Here is a 21,571-nt window from a genome sequence, read left to right on the forward strand (position 1 = left end):
TCTTTCAGTTAGATCCTCAACTTCAATTGTCTGTAAGAGTTTGTATAACCATGTTTTCCTCAGAGATGCTTTATCTCCGGTCGGAAATCCTAATTGGTCACACACGACCTTCATTTGATGCCATAAAGTCTTGTAGAAATTGCAAAAGTTAGCTTCAGAATTATCAGAGACATTCCCACTTTTAATATGAGACACGTGACCACTCCGGTAATAATAAAACGTTCAACAATGAGAAATGAAAGGCTTTTCTTCATACGCGAGAACTAAAGATTTTACTTAAAGTGTGTGTGATGCATTTCCATTGTAAAGAACAACTTCCACAATGACAAACAACTTCTGCTTGTTTCCACTCTTAGGCAAGCCACTTTAGAGCTGCTAACAGTTACTGGAAAGACTTTAAGAGTGAACCTGAACGCTGAGCTTCACGTACCGTCTCCAGGAATACTGTGGTTGTGGGCTGCTTCAACTTGATGACTTCTGCTTCTTCTTCTATGGCTTTAGGCACCCTTGTGAAGCACACCCCTCTGCAGCAAGCTGGTCCTGCCACGCCAACTTGGAGTCTCCTGTACTACACTATTCTTTCGACTTGCTTCTTGCTATGGGCCTCTGGCTTCAGCACGGCTCTGCAATTACAGCAACTAGGCACACCTGGGAACTACACTTTCAGCAGGTTTCTCTTGGTGCAGCCATAGCAAAACAGGGTTTGTGAACATAGGACTGGGAGGTCCCAGCCTTCCATCTTGCAGGAATTGACAATGAGCCCTCAGACCCCTCCCCTTCCGTTTGGCCCAAAGAGATTTGAAACTCACTTCTGACCAGACATCTTGGGGAGGAAAGTGGAATTGGACAACAAAACAAATGATCAGATCTCCGCTCCAAGGTCCAGTTTGGTAAAAATCTTAGCACCTTGTTTTCGATCTAATATGACTGATGTTAAAGGCAGAGGGTAACAGTTCTTGATGGTTATCCTATTTAAAGCTCTATAATTGATGCAAGTACGTAAGGTTCTATCCTTTTTAGGGACACGAAATAAAGGTGAAGCTGCTGGTGATTGTCTTCAAAATAGTTCTTACAGTTTTCATTTTCTTTATCTGTTAAAGCATAAATCCTACTACAAGGAATCGGGGTCCCTGGCTCCAGTTAAATCTTACAATCAAACGGACGGTGTGTGGGTAACTCCCCAGCTCTTGTTCATCAAACACTGCCTTAACTTGTTGATAGCAATCCGGAATGGATCTCAAAACAGCTCCAATGGTATGTCTGCCTTCCTCGCCTTGAGCCAAACGGAATCCCACCTGTACCACCTCTTCCCCTACTGACTGATCAAGATGCCAGTCTCTAATGCACTCCAAAAGACAATTTTTAGAACAAAATTCTACTGTCCTTCACCCCCAATCAAGGAGAGGGTTGTGTAATGTTAACCAAGGCATACCCAAAATTAACTGTAGTTGTGGAGTGTCAATCAGTTTAAAAACAATCTCCTCTCTATGTGTACCACTGTCATGATGCCTACCCCCGGGGAACCAGACCAGGTCCAGCAACCCCGGAAGCAGGCATCACGTTATTTTGAGCAAGCCCAAAAACCCCTGCTAGGGGATGTTTGGGTGCGGTCCTTGCGCCCAGGCTCATATGGAGAGTCAGCCCTGGCGCCGTAGGCGCCAGGCTCATAGAGTGGAACTTACCTGATGCATACCATGCTGCAAGCTTACCTGATGCAGACCATGGTGCAGAGCTCCAAGCCAAATGAGGCTTGGAAGGGACTATTTTACCTAGGGACTATATTTTACTCGGGTGGGGCTGGGGAGGAATACTTACCTGGGACTACTTTGGAGGCTATTTAAACCACGCCCAAAGAGCAGCACACGCTTTGCGTTATTCGGCATCCAGCAGCGTAACGCTCACCGTTTCTGCCATAGGAAAATATGGTGATGCTAGAGTATCCTCTGATGCTAGAGTTCCCCCTGCCTTAAGACAGGGATGAGCAATTTCTGCTCATGAGATCCTCCCCCATATCACCTCCATGTCGATCATCCACTAGCTCAGGAAGGCATCCAGTCTTCTGCCACGCCCGCCTCGAGTCTGCAGCTCCTTGAAAAAGGAAGGAACAGAAGGAGAAAAGGTTAGAATAAGAGCAAAACCTTCGATCCTTACCTGAATTCTGGATCCACCGCGCCTTTGAGCTGAAAGAAAGAGCATTTTATGCGCACCGCCTCGCCTGCTGCAGCGCCGCGCTGAACTCACCGGCCTTCGCAGCATCCTCACGATCCTTCTGCACGTTCCCACCGCACTCTGGCACCTAAGGGGAACACAAGAACAGCAAAGGTGAGCCAAGGGAAAAAACAGAGGCAATAGTAACTACGCCCATAGACTTACCTGATTACCACCGGGGGTACTATTACTCTTCACAGGTCAGCGCAGTCTCCATTGCATCCTCGTCGTACCCTGGCCCCTAAGGGGAACAAAAGGACAACAAGGTGAGACAAAGGGACAAACAAGGGGAACTATTCTCACCGCAATAGACTTACCTAATTTTACCGCCGGAGGCATTATTCCCCGAACTTCATATTTTCTCTCCACACCTGAATAAGGGAGCAAGCAACAGGTTACATTCTGGCCTTATTTTATTGAACAGTGTAGGATAACCCAAATCCTTACCTGAACGTCAGCTACCATGAGGAACTCTTCGCTGGGGTCAAGCTACAAACTGCAAGGTATCGGACAAGAGTGAAAGTCAGACATGTGAACTCTTATGAACTACATACTTTTCGGAGTCAATATTGTTCTGGAACTCACCAATTCCATCGAGCCAGTGAAGCAACTGGTTATCAACGCGCCCCTGCGCTCAATGCAGGATGGAGAGCTCATCTTTTCAAACCATCAGGTGAGACTATAAGAGGGGACATTAAAGGTGATCTGTGGGGAGAACAGCGGGCGTGGGGGGATTTACGCTCAACTCCACGGGTGGTTAATTCCCTTTCTCCATTTGCAGAAGAATATTCCTAAGGGCCAAGCAAATGAAGCTAGGTGGGTCAGTCCAGTCCGTCACCTCGGCCCTACGCGTCACATTGGTGGAGACCGCAGCTGTCCAGTTCAGATCGATGCCTCTGTGGGAGCCAGGTGAGCCTAACAGAACGCGAAGCCTACCCACAAATTCCCACCCGGGCGTTATGGATTCCTCAGAGACTGACCAATTGGCCCAGTTACTAGGGGAACTGAGGGCTGAAGTGCATTCCGCCTGTCAAGAAACCAATGCTCTTAGGAGAGAACTGATTTTGTCAAAGGAGCGAACTGATAACCTTGCTAGGCAACTATTGCAAAGCCAGGCTGGACAAAACAAAAGTCAAAAGAAAAAAAAAGCTGGGCTCTTACAACCTTTAGACATTCCGACTACACCATGGCACACCTTATCGTTAGACTTTATTACTGATCTACCTCCTTGTAATGGGTTTAACACCATTCTAGTTATTGTGGATCTTTTTTCCAAGATGGCCCACTTTATTCCTTTAAAATGACTACCTTCAGCCTCAATCCTGGGCAAAGAATTCCTCGAAATTATTGTTCGCATGCATGGATTTCCGTCCGTGTTGGTCTCTGACCGGGGCAGTCAATTAATTTCACATTTTTGGAAGAAATGTTGTCAGTTGGCACAAATCGACGTGAGATTATCCACCAGTCACCACCCCCAGACCGATGGTCAAACGCGGACCAACCAGACTCTTGAACAATACCTGTGCTGTATGTTACATCAAACTGAGAGTAATTGGAAGGACATTCTTTGGATCGCCGAATATGCATACAATAATTCAGTACATGCTGGAACTGGACAAAGTCCCTTTTATACCCTATATGGGCACCACCCTCGAACCTCAGACCTTGACTCACCCCAACACTTAGAAATGCCCGCAGTGGAAATCACACGCTACGATTACACAAGCCTTTAAGGAGGCAACTGCACATTTAAAACAGGCGAAGGAGAAATATAAGAAAGATGCTGATCGGCATAGAAGTGATACTCCACAGTACCATATAGGGGACCAAGTATGGTTGTCCACAAAACGCATACCTCTCAAGGGAACGCGGACCTTTAACCCTAGATATTCAAGACCTTACTCTATTAAGGCCTTTATCAACCCGGCGGGCATCAAGTTGGACTTACCTGCTAATATGCAAATTCATCCCGTCTTTCATGTGTCAATTTTGAAGCCAGTGCAACCAGGGACAAGACTAACCAAGCCACCAGACCCCGTCCTTATAGACGGGGAACCCGAATTTGAAGTTAAGAACATCCTGGACTCGAAGATGGTGAAGTAAAAACTTTTTTATTTAATCGACAGGAAAGGTTACAGACCACAGGAAAGGTCTTGGGAACCTAGTGACCACGTGCATGCACCTCGAGTGGTGAAAAGATTCCACTGAAATTTCCCAGACAAACCAAACCCACGGGGAAGAACGAGTTTAGGAGGGGCCTTGGGGGAGTGCTGTCATGATGCCTACCCCCGGGGAACCAGACCAGGTCCAGCAACCCCGGAAGCAGGCATCACGTTATTTTGAGCAACCCCAAAAACCCCTGCTAGGGGCTGTTTGGGTGCGGTCCTGGCGCCTATGGCGCCAGGCTCATTTGAGAGTCAGTCTTGGCGCCATAGGCACCAGGCTCATAGAGTGGAACTTACCTGATGCAGACCATGCTGCAAGCTTACCTGATGCAGACCATGCTGCAGAGCTCCAAGCCAAATGAGGGTTGGAAGGGACTATTTTACCTAGGGACTATTTTTTACTCGGGTGGGGCTGGGGAGGAATACTTACCTGGGACTACTTTGGAGGCTATTTAAACCACGCCCGAAGAGCAGCACACGCTTCGCGTTATTCTGCATCCAGCAGCGTAACGCTCACCGTGTCTGCAAGCCTGCATCCAGTCTTCTGCCACGCCCGCCTCGAGTCTGCAGCTCCTAGAAAAAGGAAGGAACAGAAGGAGAAAAGGTTAGAATAAGAGCAAAACCTTTGATCCTTACCTGAATTCCGGATCCACCGCGCCTTCGAGCTGGAAAAAGAAGCATTTTACGCGTGCCGCCTCACCGGCCTTCGCAGCATCCTCACGATCCACCGCATCCTTCTGCACGTTCCCGCCGCACTCTGGCACCTAAGGGGAACACAGGAACAGCAAAGGTGAGCCAAGGGAATAAACAGAGGCAATAGTAATTACCCCCATAGACTTACCTGATTACCGCCGGGGGTACTATTACTCTTCACGGGTCGGCGCAGTCTCCATTGCATCTCCATTGCATCCACGGAAGGACAACAAGGTGAGACAAAGGGACAAACAAGGGGAACTATTCTCACCGCAATAGACTTACCTAATTTTACCGCCGGAGGCATTATTCCCCGAACTTCATATTTTCTCTCCACACCTGAATAAGGGAGCAAGCAACAGGTTACATTTTGGCCTTATTTTATTGAACAGTGTAGGATAACCCAAATCCTTACCTGAACTTCGTCAGCTACCACGAGGAATTCTTCGCTGGGTCAAGCTGCAAACTGCAAGGAATCGGACAAGAGTGAAAGTCAGACATGTGAACTCTTACGAACTACATACTTTTTGGAGTCAATATTGTTCTGGAACTCACCAATTCCTTCGAGCCAGTGAAGCAACTGGTTATCAACGCGCCCCTGCGCTCAATGCAGGATGGAGAGCTCATCTTTTCAAACCATCAGTCGAGACTATAAGAGGGGACATCAAAGGGGATCTGTGGGGAAAACAGCGGGGGTGGGGGGATTTACGCTCAACTCCACGGGTGGTTAATTCCCTTTCTCCATTTGCAGAAGAATATTCCTAAGGGCCAAGCAAACGAAGCTAGGTGGGCCAGTCCAGTCCGACATCTCGGCCCTACGCGTCACATTGGTGGGGACTGCAGCTGTCCAGTTCAGATCGACGCCTCTTTGGGAGCCAGGTGAGCGTAACAACCACCTATTATCAACTCCAAGATCTTAGTTTAATGGGATATAGGACCATAAGATAACAGAGCACCGTCCACTGCCCGAACCTCTTCAGGAACCACCTTAGTAACTATCGGGACATCTAATGAGGCTGCTAATTTCCTGCCAATAAAACTTACTGTGGCTCCTGAGTCCAGCACACCAGGGCCTCCACACCTCACCTTACCATCCCAAAACAAAGATTCATTCAAGGTAATGTGTGATACTGCAGACTAATGTATTCACCACCTGCTGGCCTCTGGACGAGATACTCACAAATCTTCGAGGAGTTCATGGACATCTTCCTACAAAATGCGTACCATCCCCACAATACAAACATAGATTTTCCTTCCTTCTCCTCTCCTTTTCCTCTTTGCTCAATGGCGCTGTAAGCTGACTAACTCATTCTGCTGGTTTAGACACCCTCTCGCTCTCTCCACTTCCCTCAGTGTTTGAACACTAACTTGTTATCCAAGTTCTTCCCACCGGCATTCCTCTCTTACGCTCAAACCTTCTTTCACTCTGCCTCGCATCTAACCGCATAACTAAGGTAATGAGATTTTCACAATTTGAGGGTCTGTCAGTTATAATGGCCATGGCATCCTTTAGTTTCTCTCTAAGCCCTTGATAGAAAAGAGAGGCTCTTTTCTCTTCTGGCCAACCACTTTCCAACACCAATGCTCTGAAATGTGTGATATAAGCGACCAGTTCTTCATTTCCCTGTTTTAATTCCAACAACTTGCCATCTACACTTTGCATCAATAAATGACGATGAAACAATGAACCATCTTACTTAATTCCGTTTTAAACAAAGATACATTTTGTTATTCTGGACCCCCTCTAGCTAACAAAGGTACCAACCAGGCAGCTGCTTCCCCTGACAAATAAGAAAGAATGAAAGCTACCTTGGAAGTCTCTGTGGAGAAAGCCTCCGGCCTACACAAAAAATGCAGCTCACACTGCATCCGGAAAGTTCTAAACCACTGTGAACCTCCTCCAAAACTCTAAGTGATGAGTAGCCATACCCCGGAAGGGATTTGCAGTTCCTACCTCTCCACTACTACCTCCTGCCACTGGCTCCGGGTACAACATAGATGGTTCCCTGTCAGATACTGCTTGTGCACCCCTTGTCCTTCAGCTACACACAAACTAAGCTCTTATGATTTAGAGGTCAATATAGTTGTCTCCCTGTGAGTAGCTTTTAATTCTTCTATCGTTTCACCATCCTGCAGGAATTGACGATGAGTCCTCAGACCCCTCTGCTAACGTTTGGCCCGAGGAGATTTGATACTCAATTCTAACCAGACAGCTTGGGTGGGGAAAGGGGAATTGGACAACAAAACAAACGATCAGATCTCCATACCTCTACTCTGGTTCTTTTCTCTGCTCACAAATTCTTATGGATCCACACTTCCGGCATGAATCTACAAATAAACACACTGCAGATTAGTCCTATTTACTCCTTCCTTGACCCTGCTATTCTCTGTACTACTTCTACACCTCCAAATACCTGATTGCCTTCCTATTGCTCTGGAAGGCTGACCCTTAATTTTCTGTAATCTCCTTCTCATTGTCTCTAGCTTCTTAAGCTTCATTCTTCCTTCTCTTCCTTGTTTCTTGTTCAACTCATATTGTCTTTGTGTTTACCAATAAAAGTTCTGAGTCTCTTTCTATTAATCCTTCTCAGGTTGTGTGAATTTAACTTGTATTTCTCTTCTCTGGTAGTGAAGGTTTTCTTACACCTGTGTTTTCTCTTGAATCGTTTAACTTTTTTTCCCTTGCACGCTGTCTTACAAAGGTTGTCTTTTAAAACAAATTGCAGTTCACTTTAGCTCTTTGGAAACAAATTGTTGTTCACTTTTGCTCTTTGGAGCCCTTTTCTGTTTTGCCTCGCACTCTCTGAGGCCTGTTAACAGTGGTACTTAAGAAATCTTCTTAGCGCTGGCTTCCACATCACTCCGCTCAGCTGCGACAACGCGCAACTTCATCAAGTCGATTCGTGCATCCCAGAGAGAACTAGAAACTATGAGTACCTCTCCAGCAGTAAAAGAGCCACGTTAAGGTTGCCAGGCAACGTTCCCTTCAGTGACATGTCGCCTACCTGGATGACGTGACGCTCCTGTACGCCGCTGTGTCCCTTTCTTTAAACCCGGGCCGCTCGCGGTGAAATCAACTGCTACGAAAACACTTGGAGATTTAATATCAAATGCCTTAACTCGTTGGTATCTTCAACGCCTGGAATTCACGTGCAGCAGCTTGTTACTAAACACATTTTATAATTCTTTTCTTGACTACTAATCTCGATGCAATTTGAAAACAAAATGTTTCTTTGGTTCTATATTCAGAAAAAAACATCTTTACAACTCCTAAATAATCCTTAACTTCTTCCTTGACATATTACTAAAAAACTACAGTTTGACTTAACTTGCTTCTTCTTTTCTCTTGGTCTTCTCTTCCTTGTACACTGGAGTTTCTGAAGCTGTGACCTCCCTGATTCAGTTCTTGCGATGAAAGGCAGTTTAGAACAAATAATGTCACAGGTGCCTGCCCTTTCTCCAGTCATTCTCTAGTAACCGCTTCACCATCTTCGAATGGGATGATCCCATTCCCCTATAAGGTTAGTCAAGGAAATTAACAATAACTTTGAACCACCCAGAACACTTTGCTCCCAATAAACTTATTTAACACGCTTACAAGAGACTCTGCCTCCCTGCCTTAACGTTACGGATCTGAACTTGCAGGTGAAATCTGCCCTGTCCATGTCCCGGCGTCCCTTAAGTGATCACACTTTCTCATGAACTGCCAGCCTTGTGCTCTTCTCCTACTACTGCTGCAAGCCTTCCAGCTCCTGCTCCAACTTCTTTACCAGCTCCTTCTTCATCCTGCTGCAGCATTTCATGCCTCTTAGTAGGGGCAATTGATTTCAGGTGCCGACTATTATTTTTAATCGCCTGATTCTTGCGAAGGCTGTTAGGTCTAATTGCCTGTTCTCTATTTATACATGCCTATTCAGCCCTCTTCTTCGTTTCAGTACCTATGCAATTCTGAAACATGTAGTTCACTTTCTCAAAGGTAGATTTTCTCACTACTTGTAACTTTTTAAGGGTAGATTTAATTCCCTTAGTATTTGTAAAAGAGGGGCCACATGTTTTAACTTTATTAGAGGAAGATGTGGTAGAGAAGGCAACAGTTTCACCATTCCTTTTAGTGTACCCTTGATATTGAGGCGGACATGATTTTAGAGATAAAAAAAGATTCTTTCTTTGGGTGTTATAACCTTAGTTTTAGCATTAGGTTGACAGATATTAAAATTACAATAAGCCATAACCTCCACTGGCATAGGAGTAAGAATATTTCCTTCAGTGGAAAAATACTGCGCCTCATCTCCCGGAATCTCCTCACTAACTTGGGCCCCGTCTCCGCCCAGGTGATCCTCCCGCAGTACCCCTGACCACCTGGGAGGAGACTTTAGGCAGGGTTTTAGTGAGGGATCTGCAGGATTCTTCACACACCCTTACCCTAAAGACCTAACCTCCCACTCCCCGCCGCTTTAGTAGGTTCAACAGTTCTACAATCCAATATTGGGGTCCTCTGGAAAAAACTCTTCATGAACCCATAAATAATGGGGACAATATGAAAACATTTTGCGATGATTTACATTCTGATGTAATCTTTCTAAATTGGGAGAATATTTATCAATAATACTTTCTTCTGGCAACCCTAGAATGACAGCAACATTCATACGGGTAACATTTTCTTTAATGCCAAGGGTAAAAGGTGTGTGATAATACATTTCTTCATCCCCATGAACACAAATAACTCCAATAGGTAGATTCCTCTTAAGATGTTTAGATATATTAGATTAGGCCTTAGAGCCGTCTGTCCGCATCCAGAATCAATTAAGGCTTGAACTGGAATACCGTTCACTAAGACGTTGTTATGCATCTTGAACTTTTCTCCTCCTAAGAATACATTGTTTATAGTTTTTATGGGAGGGTATTATTCCTGTTCTTCTTCTGATTCCCTTTCTTCTTCATTTTCTATCATTTACCCAATTTCCATAGGTTCTTCTTTTCTTTTAGAGAGACAGTGTCAAGCCAAATGCCCAGCTTGTCCACACAAAAAACATTTTATTGTCGAAGGCTTCATACCTTTAGTTTCTTCCACTCGAGTATTCTCTTTTCCGTTTACCCCAAATATTCTCTTCGGTTTACCCCCACTATCTCTAGGAGGTGGTTTAGACAAATTCCCTTGAAGCTTACCCTTCTCAGTTTTGTGAGAAGGGGATGGTATAACTTTGGAGTCTTTCTTCACCTCTTCACTTTTGTGTAAACTTCGTACATGTTTACTGGCTTCCAGAAAGTTTTGGGCAGCTTCAACAACCAAAGATAAATTAGGTTTGTTAATCTGTAAAATAGATTTGTGTAAATAGGGTAGAACAGAATTAATAAATTGTTATATAGTTAAGGTTTTCAATACTTATGCTAATGTTTTCTTCCCCAACCATACTGATAAACTGTTTTGAATCCTAGCAGCTAATTCCATGGGAGTTTCTTCAGGATTCAACCTGATGTTACATAAGTTCTGTTTGTAAAAATGTTCCGTTTGACCCACCTTCCTAAGCAATCCCTCTTTAATCTCTGAAAAAGGTATAATACCATTGGGATTAAGAAGGTGATATGAATTTGGAATTTTACCTTTGAGAAGGGTAGCCAAGTAACAGGTCTTAAATTCTGTGCTCCAAGTTAACTGGTGGGCTAACCTTCAAGGTTGAGAAAAAAAGATTCCTAGGTCTTCTCCTTCCTTATGAGGTTATCACACTCCCAGTGGAATCACAGGTCTCCGTGTAGAAGCTATGATTCTTTCGAGTCCTTCCTGAAACCTAGTTTCCACCTGAATCTGATGTTCAGTCAATTTCACCAGAAGTGTGTTTATTGTAGCCATGGTGTCCATTTCAGATAATCTTTAGTGTTGGACCAATATTAAGCAGATACTCCATCCATATCAATCCGGCTTCCGTGCTGGATTCAGCACCATTGATAATATTAGGCTTATTGACGCCATCTTGACTAGAGCTAAACAGCATCACAGCCCTTCAATATATGTGACCTTTGTTGATTTTAGTCAAGCATTTGACAAGGTTAATAAAAATAAATTGTGGGAAATCCTATGTAAATATCAATGCCCAGAATAGCTATCAGAGATTCCTATTAAGCTCCATCAAAACAATACTGCAAGAGTTCATCTTGCTAACAATGGACTCTTATCTTGCCCTATCAAAATCAATAAGGGTGTTAAGCAAGGATGCCTTTTGGCTGCATTACTTTTTAATTTGTATACAGCTGATTTGATACACCGTTTGGAGAGACATGCACATTGCCCAGCTAGATTTGCGATCACCCAGACCTCAGCATTACTAAATGCGGATGATCTTGTGTTAATTGATCATATCCTTAAAGGAATGAAAGATATGCTGAAAGAATTAGGGGATTTGTGCTTGGAACATGATATGAGTATTTACCTTAAAAAAACCAAAACTATGCTAGTGTCCTCCAGAAAGACTAATAGGACAGCTATCACTAATAGTTGGGGAATTGTTGAATATACCAATGTCTATAGAGATCTTTGCATTGAGGTGGATTGGAAACGCGGATATACATCTTTAATTGATAGCAGGACCGTACGCACTAAACAAATAACCTCGCTAGTGAGTAAGTATGTTTTTGATTATGCAGGTTACACATTGAAAGGTATCATGCTTCTATATACCCAGTGGTTTCTTCCAGAAGTGACATATGGGCTTGAGGGCCTCACTATGGAAAATATGACCTGGCTAGACAAGGTTAAGGGCTACTTTTGGCAGACCTAATTGAGATTGCCGCCTTCATGTCCAATGCACTACATAAAAGTCAAATTAGGTTTGATGTCGCTTAAGGCATTGGCTAAATGTCAAAGAGCCCTACTCCCTTTGAAAATATTGAGTCATTCTGATAGCGCAATGCTTAGAATCATTGGGAAAGGTGTTATTTCTTTAAAAAATGATATAAGAATGAATAGAATGTATGATGCCTTGTGTATGAGTTCTTACGACTAATTAAATTGGTCCTTGAAAAGCTCGACATGTGGCAGATATAACGGTATCAAAAATGCCTTTAAAAATAAAGCTAAGAAAAAATCATGGTTGAATTGTCACCTGAGTGGCCTCCATAATTACAAGTATCTGGAGGGCATAGTGTACAGGTATATGTCCCCTAAGTTTTACCTAATAAAATGCCAGTGTCCTAAAGTTCACAGATTTAGACTACTCATGCGATTGAACTTGTTGCCGGTAAGATCCACTTTTGGTTCTATGTGGAAATTGGCTTCTAATCAACGCGTGTGTCGGATTTGCGAGATTGAGAGCAATCTAGAGACCGTACAACACATCTTGACTGAATGTCATGAGTTATGAGTTTGTCTCCTCCGTGCATTTTTGGAACTATTGCCTAAACACTTCTTCTCAAGCAATGATTATTGTTCTATACAATGTTTGGCTGGCAGCGATGTCTATGATTAAATCAAGATGAAATAATATATAGTGACATCTGTTCTTATGGTAATAATTAGAGGCATGTGCTGATGTTTTATGGCGATGAAATAAGATGATTGTATTAATTGTTATATTGTCAAATTGAATTGTATGTCGATAAGAAGTATCTGTAAGATTTAATATGTATATAATTGTTGTAAATGTTCTATGAACTAAAAACAACTTTAAATAAATAAATAAATAAAAATAATACTTTCTCCAGTACTCTTCACAAACCTCCGAGTATGATTTTCTGTCTTCCTCAATATGATATCTGGGAATCCTCACCTTCACTAATCTCAATATCAGGTGGGGTTATCGAAAGAGAAGGAGTTTTGGATTTATGTACTAAGATCAAAGTAAGTCTGCTCTAAGACTGTGGATGATAATCTGATACTCTTATTATTAGAGAAGGGTTTTGGTGAAAAAAGTAATTATTGATGGTCTATGGAAAAAGGCCTATTGATCTAATATATGTGGTTTCAATTGAGAAATTGTATCTCTATTTCTGTGTATAACAAATTCCTCTACCTCTGTTGTATATACTATTATTTTCATGCAGGAAGATTGCTCCTAAACTACTAAGTGGACCCCTGGTTTGTATCAAGCTAATTGCATCCCACCCGACACCATATGTGAGGGATCTGTAATGCGAGGCAGACAACTGCTTGTATGTTTCTTAGAATTAACCATTTTATTAAAAGGAAAAGATGCAAATAAATCCTTGCTGGGTCTACTCCATCAGGGAATTCCCTACCTAGTCTAAGAAGTAAGGGAATGGCTCCTAACAGAAACAACTGGGATTCTGAAACATGTAGTTCACGTTCTCAAAGTTAGGTTTTCTCACTTCTTGTAACTTTTTAAGGGTAGATTTAATTCCCTTAGTATTTGTAACAGAGGAGCCACAAGTTTTAACTCTATTAGAGGAAGATGTGGTAGAGAAGGCAACACTTTCACTATTCCTTTTAGTGTACCCTTGATATTTAGGACAATGTGATTTTAGGGATAAAAAAAGATTCTTTCTTTGGGTGTTACAACCTTAGTTTTAGCAGGAGCAATATTAAAATGACAATAAGCCCTAACCTCCTCTGGCATAGCAGTAAATTATTCCCTTGAGAGGAAAAATACTGCACCTCATCCCATGGAATCTCCACAATAGTGTGGGCCCCGTCTCCGCCCAGGTGATCTTCCCACATTACAGCATCCCCAGGGTTGGATCAGGAGGTGTCTGCCCTCTCCTGGCCACCTGGGAGGAGACATTAGGCAGGGTTTTAGTGAGGGATCTGTAGGATTCTTCACAGTCCTTTCTGGAATGTTTCTTTGTGGAAGAAAAACGTGCCATGAATCATCAGGATGGGCTGATATACTTATATATTACTCCCAGTATACAGATTATCACAAAATAGAATTCCAAGCATCCTCAAAGAATACCCACAGCAATGCTCTGACTCACAGAGCTTTCCTTGCACATGAGTGGACAAAGTTCATATATAAGTGAAACAAAAGGCTGCACAATTATCAAAAGAGAATTTACATTTGTGAATGACTTTGTGCTGGCAGTTTCTTCCGCATAAACTGTGGCTGTGAAGTCTGGGTCAGAAACGTAACAAAATGAACTGCATTGCCTGGCCCCTTTAGGTCTATCACTGCCACTATGCACCTTGCAGCCTGTGAACTGGTAGTTCTAAAATGCCTCTTCAAATGTAGGGAATGTGCCTGCCACCTAATGCGCATTGAGGAGCTGGATGCAAGTCCTTTATGCGAATTAAGGGATCTAAGGACTTACACGCAGGAGGAGTTGGACATAGGATGTAACAAGGGTGTTACTCCTTGCATCTTTCGGCCAGCTATGTTTGAGATTTTGGGGCCTCCATATTTATTTCAACTTTTTCAAAATATTTTATAACAATAAGAAGTACTCCCGATAAAGAGAGTCATTTGTTAAACTGACTGGATGCTGAATGGCATCTAGCCAAGGGTGATGCATTGTTACAGAATTTCTTTTGAAAGTTTACAGTTTGGTCAACGACTTTTGGTCGATTCGACCAATTACATATACATCTATATGTGTATGTGGGGTAGGGAGGTATACTAGGTGTGGGGAGTGGGAGAGGGAAGGGCGTAGGTTTGGGGTGGGGGACCCCCTCACATAAAAAAGTTTGAATTCAGGTTGCAAAAATCAGTCAAGCAAATCGAAGACTCAAACACCATAGTACCTCTTCCAAGGGCAGTAAAGGTATTTGATGTGCTTGTTTTACATACCTTCAAACATGATTTGCAGGACTGTCTGTGGGATCTTAAACTGAGATGCAAAGTATTCTTTCAGCATCCCCATATCCAGGCCAATGGTAAAAGCCTTTGTGATCACTTGACCATCAGGAACCACCATGACCTTAACTAATGGAAGAACAGAACAAACATTTGTTTTTTGCTGAAAGCTTTTAGTTACAAAAATAGAAAATCAAGTTAATTATCAATAATAACAAAGAATCAGCGATTTAAGGGATTTTGACATGACATTTATTAAAAGTGTTCAAATAATTACAAGAACGCCAAATGATTTAAAAAAAAAACAGGACAGAAGGGGTTTAGGAGGTATCAAAGGGTTAAACAGCAGGTGATGCGAACGAACAAGTTACTTACCCATGGTAACGTTCTTTCGACTGGATGTTCCTCCCACGCATTCCTGATCTTTGATATTTCCCAATATCCAGCTTGCTGCCTCGGAATTTTATTTTCAGTAGAAGGCGCTGTGCGCCGATGCCTGGTCGAGTTGATGTCCCTCGGAGGCCTCCGTCTTGACGTCGAAGTCATCACATTTATAAGTAGCTCGTGCAGCGCCCATTGCCAGGTTCTGTTTTGAAGAGCAAAGCACTGTCTTGAGTTAGACGGTTACTCCCCTTGAGAGAGCGCAGACTGTTATGTTATGGTGTTATATTATGGTGATTTATATAGCGGACGTTCATCCGAAGGTATCTTTGCGCTGGAGAGAAAGAGGACCACAACGAGCATGATCAGAGACAAAAGTTCAGAAAAGATGTCTTCAAAAGTTCAGAAAAGATGTCTTCAGAGCCTTCTGAAAACCCAGATGATTAGGCAAATGTTTAATAGTAGAAGGGAGGCTGTTCCACAGCGATGCCGCTGACACAGAGAAGGCGCAGCCAACCATTCGGGAGCGGCGATAGAGGGGTATGGAAAGCATACCAGAAGAGGCTGATCGTAAAGGGCAATTGGAGACATATCGCATACATTTTGCAGATAGGTACTCAACGCCTAGGCCATTCACAGCCCGATGAACGATACAGAGGGCCTTAAACTGGATACGTTGTACCACGGGCAGCCAATGAAGAGAGCATAGCACCATGGTTATATAGGATCCATAGGGGGTGCCCGTTGCTAAACTTGCCGCCAAATTCTGAAGTCGTTGTAGCCTGCCAATCAATCCCTTGGGTTGCGCTAGATACAGGGATTTGCAATAATCCAGCCTGCTAAGAATCATAGCTGCCACTACAGGCGGACGGAGTGGTGCTGGGATCAGATGGAGCACTTTTCCCAATATTTTAAGCTGAAAGTGACCCTGCTGACAGACCGAGGCTACTTTGGCCGGTAGGGAGAGATCAGCTGAAATAATCATTCCAAGATTTTTAACCTTGGGGGAAGGCCCTGGGAGAGGGCTGAGAGAGGAGTGCCAGAAAGAAGCAATCCATAGTGAAGGATCAGGAGGGGAACCCACCACCAGCACCTCAGTCTTGTCCCCATTGAATTTCAGCCAGTTATGGCCCATCCACTCACCAACGGCAGTCAGGCACTTGTAGAGACACACGGAACACCCCAGCCGGATCGAGATCTAAACGGATCAACAGCTGGGTATCGTCCGTGAACGAATAGCACCTGATGCCGAGGGAGCTAATGAGGTGAACCAGCAAAAATATGTAGATATTGAAAAGAATAGGGGACAAGGCAGAACCCTGGGGGACACCACAACTGAGATGTGAGGGTTTAGAAAAGAAAGGTGGCAAGGAAAGAGTTTGGGTTCTGTCAGCCAAGAAGGAGCCAAACCAGGTCAATACCTGGCCCGAGACACCGATCTGGGCCAGGTGCGTGAGCAGGATGGCATGATCGATGGTGTCGAACGCCGCTGAAAGATATAAAAGGAGCAGGGCACTGTCACTGCCCTGATCTACTAGCCTGGCCATATTGTTCTGTACAGAGACCAGAACACTTTCTGTTCCTCTGCCAGGGCGAAAACCAGACTGGTCCGGGTCAAGCATCCTGGATGACTCCAAAAAGGAAGACAGTAGCAGAGAAACCAGTGACTCAAGAAGTTTCATGAGACAGGGGAGGAGAGAGATAGGACGAAAATTAGAAGGAAGGGATGGGTCCAAGGACGGTTTCTTAAGAGGAGGAATGACAGGAGCGGCCTTAAGTTCAGCTGAGACAATTCCTGAATGACAGGAGAGATTGATAGCAGTTGTACACTCACCTAAAAGGTCGACAGATAGTTGTTTCATCACTCCGAGTGAGAGTGGATCGGCAGGAGAGCAGGACTTAATCTTAAGCAAAGCTTTAGAAACCATTTCTTCAGAGAAAGAAGGGAAACCTAACCAAGACAGGCCAGAGGGAGCAGTATCTTCATAACTCCTCAGATTATCAGAAGGGGGGACTGTAACCACAAGGGAAGTTTTACTGTGGGGTAGGATGGGAGGGTCGATAAGGAATATGTGGGAGGAACATCCAGTTGAAAGAACATTACCATGGGTAAGTAACTTGTTCTTCGAAGGGATTATTGCCTCCCACGTATTCCTTATCTTTGATACACTCCCAAAGCAGTTACATAATTTGGAGGATGGAGTAAAATTCAAGTGATCAAGTATGCACAGAGTGCAGTACTGCTTTTCCAAATACAGAATCTTTGCTAGTGGAGGAATCCAGACTGTAGTATTTTGTAAAGGTATGTGCAGACGACAATGTGGCAGCTGCACAAATATCCATTATTGGAACTCCCCTCTGCAAAGCAGACAAAGTTGCCACACCCCTGGTCGAGAGAGCCCTTAGATGTTCTGGGGGGTCTTTACCAGTAAGTTTTTTAACATTCTGAAATTGTTATAATAATCCATCTAGAGATGGTTTGTCTGGTGATGGCTAGAGCCAATTTATGACCTGTATAGCCCACAAACAACTGATAATTCTGTCTCAGTTTTGCCAATCTGGTAATGCAAAAACTCCTAGGGTCGAGTCTGTGAAGTCTTTCTTCCTCTTTCCCTGGCTGTGGCAGAGGATAAAAGCATGGTAAAGTTCTTTTCTGAGGGATGTGAAATTCAGAAACAACTTTGGGGAGAAAGTTAGGCTTCACCTTTAATACCACTCTGTCTTAAGGAAAAACAGTATGAGGAGGCTTGCAGGATAAAGCCTGTAGCTCATTCACCCTTTGGGCAGATGTTATAGCCACTAAGAAAACAGTTTTCAAGGTAAGAAGGCTTAATGGACAAGAATGAAGAGGCTCAAAAGGAGCACCCATTAGAAAGTTTAAAACCAAATTGAGATCCCACAGTGGGACTTGAAAGGGAGTCGGAGGATAAACATTAGTTAATCACTTTAAGAATTGAATTACCAGAGGAATCTTAAAATAGGAGACTTCCTCTGCAGTGCGCTTGAAGATGGAAAGCGCTGCTAGATAACCCTTGATGGTGCCAATCTGGAGCCCTAGATTTGTCAAGTGCAAAAGAAAAGATAACACCATTGGTGTATTGCATGAGAAAGGGTCAACATTCTTATCTCTACACCAGTTGCATAACTTATTCCAACAGCAGCGATATAATGATTTGGTTGCTGACCTTCTGGTTGAAAGCAAAACCTCTATTACGTCATCCGGGAGGTCCCAATCGTTGTATCTCAGTCTCTCAGAAACCATGCATGACGGCTGAGAGTACTGATATCCGGATGGGGAACCTGACCCTCCTCTCTCTCTTGAGAGAGAGAGTGAAGGTCCTCTCTTTGTGGAAGACTAATCGGAGGGCAAATGGGCTTGTCCAGAAGGTCCGGGTACCACATTCTCCTGGCCCAATCTGGGACAATTAGGATCATGGATTTCCTGAACCTTCTCAACCTCCTTATTACGTGAGGAATGATGGGGACGCGAGGAAACGCGCAAAGAAGTGGACATTCCCAGTCCACAAATTCCCTTGAGTAGAACAGTTTGCACTTCCAGTTGGCACCGGTCGCAAACAGATCCACTTGAGGGGTTCCCCAAAGGGTGAAGATCTCCTGAAGGACTTCCTGAGCTAGTTCCCACTCGTGGCAGACTGCGCTCTGCCTGATCAGAGCGTCCGCCGTTGTGTTCTTCTCTCCAGCTAGGTGAACTGCCAATAGAGAGATTCCTTCTTGTATTGCCCAGAAACAGAGCTGCATTGCCTCTCTGCAAAGTGGAAGCGACCCTACACCTCCTCTTTTGTTGAGTTAGTAGATGGCCACTGTGTTGTCCGTCATTATCAGGATATTCTTTCCCCGTACAGAGGGCAGAAAGGCCTTCAGCGCTAGTCTGATTGCCCTCAGCTCTAAAAGGTGGATATGTAGTTTGGACTCCCATGGACACCAACGACCGCTGATGGTCAAATCGTTGGTATGGGCTCCCCACCCCGAGTGACGCGTCCGTATCTACTGTTTTCTCTGGCCATGGTTGCCAAAACGGTTCTCCTTTCAAGATGTTCTGCTGACAGGCCCAACAATGAAGATCCAGTGAGACTCTGCTTGGGATTTGTAGGAGATCTGACTTCCTTCCTGAGAATTGTGACCACTGGGTCCTGAGAGCCCACTGGAGAGATCTCATTCTCAGTCGAGCCTCTAGCACCAGAAAAATGCAGGATGCCATGAGACCGGAGGTTAGCCCAAATAGCAGAACCTGAAACTGATAGTGAGAGTTGCCAACGGCGAACCTCAGGTACTGTCTGTGCTTGTGATGGATCGGCACATGAAAGTAAGCATCCTGGAGGTCCAATGATACCATCCAATCCTGAAGCTCGAGGGCCTGAAGGATATGAGAAAGGGTTACCACCTTGAACTTGTCCTTCCTGAGGAACTTGTTCAAGTCTCTTAAGTCCAAGATGGGTCTCAATCCTCCGTCCTTCTTTGGAATTAGAAAATAATGGGAGTACCAACCCTTGTTCCTCTCAGTTACAGGTACTGGTTCTATAGCACCTTTCTCCAGCAGGGTTAAAGTCTCCTGCATAAGGAGCGGATCTGGAACCTTCAAAGAGTTTTTCCCAGGTGGATGACTCATGTTTTTGCAGGAAGGGTAGGCAGTAACCTTGGGCAATTGTTTCCAATGCCCAGGCATCTGAAGAATTAGCCGGCCATTCTGTCAGATGCTGTGACAACCTGCCTCCTACTGCAGTCTTGTGAACGAAGACCTCAGAGAGTTTTTGGAGTGGCTGACGCAGTGGCTGAAGGTAAGGCAGCCCCTGTTGTTGCGGTCTTAGTACCTCTACCCCGTCCACCAAGGGGAATCATCTTTGATCTCTTTGAGCTGGATGCCCTCTGCCTTTTCCGAATGCGACACAATAGCAAAAGGACCTACCCCTCCAGGGCAGTTTGGAGTTTGCCTTATTGTAGCGCCGAGGGGTTTGGCCACCGCTTTGGAAGTTTGCAGCTTCTTCAAACTTTCATCAGCTTTATTCCCAAAAAGATGTGTGCCATCAAAGGGAATTTTCAGAAGTCTGGATTGAACGTCTGGGGAAAATCCTGACTTATTCAACAACACAATCCTGCGGCTCACTGTACTAGCCGCCATGCCTCTGCTAATGCTGTCAACAGAGTTGAGACCAGTCTGGAGGGATTCACATGTAGTGTCCTTCCCATCCTTGACAATGTTCAAGAAACCATCTTGTTCTCCCATTCGGGGATGTGGTCAGCCGCAATAGCAATACAGTCCAAAAGGGTGTGGGTAAATCTCGTCAGCGTGCACGTAGCATTAGCAGATTTTAACCCCATACTACCGGCCGAGAAAACTTTCTTGGCCATGGCATCATATCTTTTATCATCCCTATCTTGTGGAATCATGAGAAGGCATTTTGTCTGCCAGGAAAAGTTGCTGCCTGTACTATCAGGCTTTCTGGTATTAGATGTTTTGAAAGGTATAGAGGATCAGAAGTTGAAGCTCTGTATTTGGCTGTTAGCCTCTCATTTACTGCCGGGACAACCTCAGGTGTTTCCCAGTTGGAAGTTACCCTTCTCTGCAGAGCCCTATGAAATGGGACAATTGGGTTTTTCTGTGGTCCTTTATCCAATATGTCCGTTACATCGTCCTGTTCGAAACAGGTGTGGGTCTAGATCATCCCATGTATTCCATGACTATTGTCATGAGTTGTCTATACATGCGCCCTCAGCATGATCTCCTGGATCTGCCTTACCAAAATCAATTTCAGGGGCAGTGTCGATGCCACTTGCCTCATGAAGACAGTCCTGCAGGTTTTTCATACAAGACTCTTCTGATAGGAGTTCCTCTAGTACAGAAGGTGTCCAATATTGCAGACCAAATGGTCTTTCCTCCTCAGATGACTCTTCTGCATCTTCATAAATTGAAAAAAGAGTTTTGAAATACTCTTAGCGAGGTTGCGGTGTACAAATCTTCTCAAAAGAAGAAGGCAATATAGACGTCATAATGGGAGCGGACAGTGTCGAAATCGTTGATGTTGACGTCGACAGCTTCGACAAAACTTTCGACGGCTTGGAAGGTTTCCACAAAGTCATCGATGGCTTCGACATAAACGTCAAGGTCTTCGACGATAGTGTCGAAGGAATTGGGATATACGGCATTGAGGAGGTCGACACTCGTGGTGTCAATGGCTTCTCCTTCCACTTTGGGGCCGAGGGCGTCAAAGACACACTTTTTGGGCTTGCCGTATGGGTTTCATTCGGCGTCGATGACAACGATTTTTTGTGTTTCATGGAGGCCTTCTCACGACTCGAGGGATGAGATCGCTCTAGAGGAGTTTCCATGGCCGGGTTCGAAGACTCACGGCTCCTGTGCTTCCCGGG

At 44.3% G+C, this 21,571-nt stretch overlaps 1 protein-coding gene across 1 annotated transcript in view; it reads right to left on the bottom strand.

The window, feature by feature from the left end:
* The window catches only part of IQUB (IQ motif and ubiquitin domain containing), a 548,499-nt gene that overhangs the window by 349,717 nt on the left and 177,211 nt on the right, over window positions 1-21,571 (bottom strand). Inside the window, exon 3 of the mRNA XM_069629104.1 lies at window positions 14,801-14,935. Coding sequence (XP_069485205.1) covers window positions 14,801-14,935 — 135 coding nt within the window. The remainder of the gene's footprint in view (window positions 1-14,800; window positions 14,936-21,571) is intronic.

The sequence above is a fragment of the Ambystoma mexicanum genome, chromosome 12 (assembly GCF_040938575.1).
Source record: "Ambystoma mexicanum isolate Mex_15411 chromosome 12, UKY_AmexF1_1, whole genome shotgun sequence".
NCBI lineage: Eukaryota > Metazoa > Chordata > Amphibia > Caudata > Ambystomatidae > Ambystoma > Ambystoma mexicanum.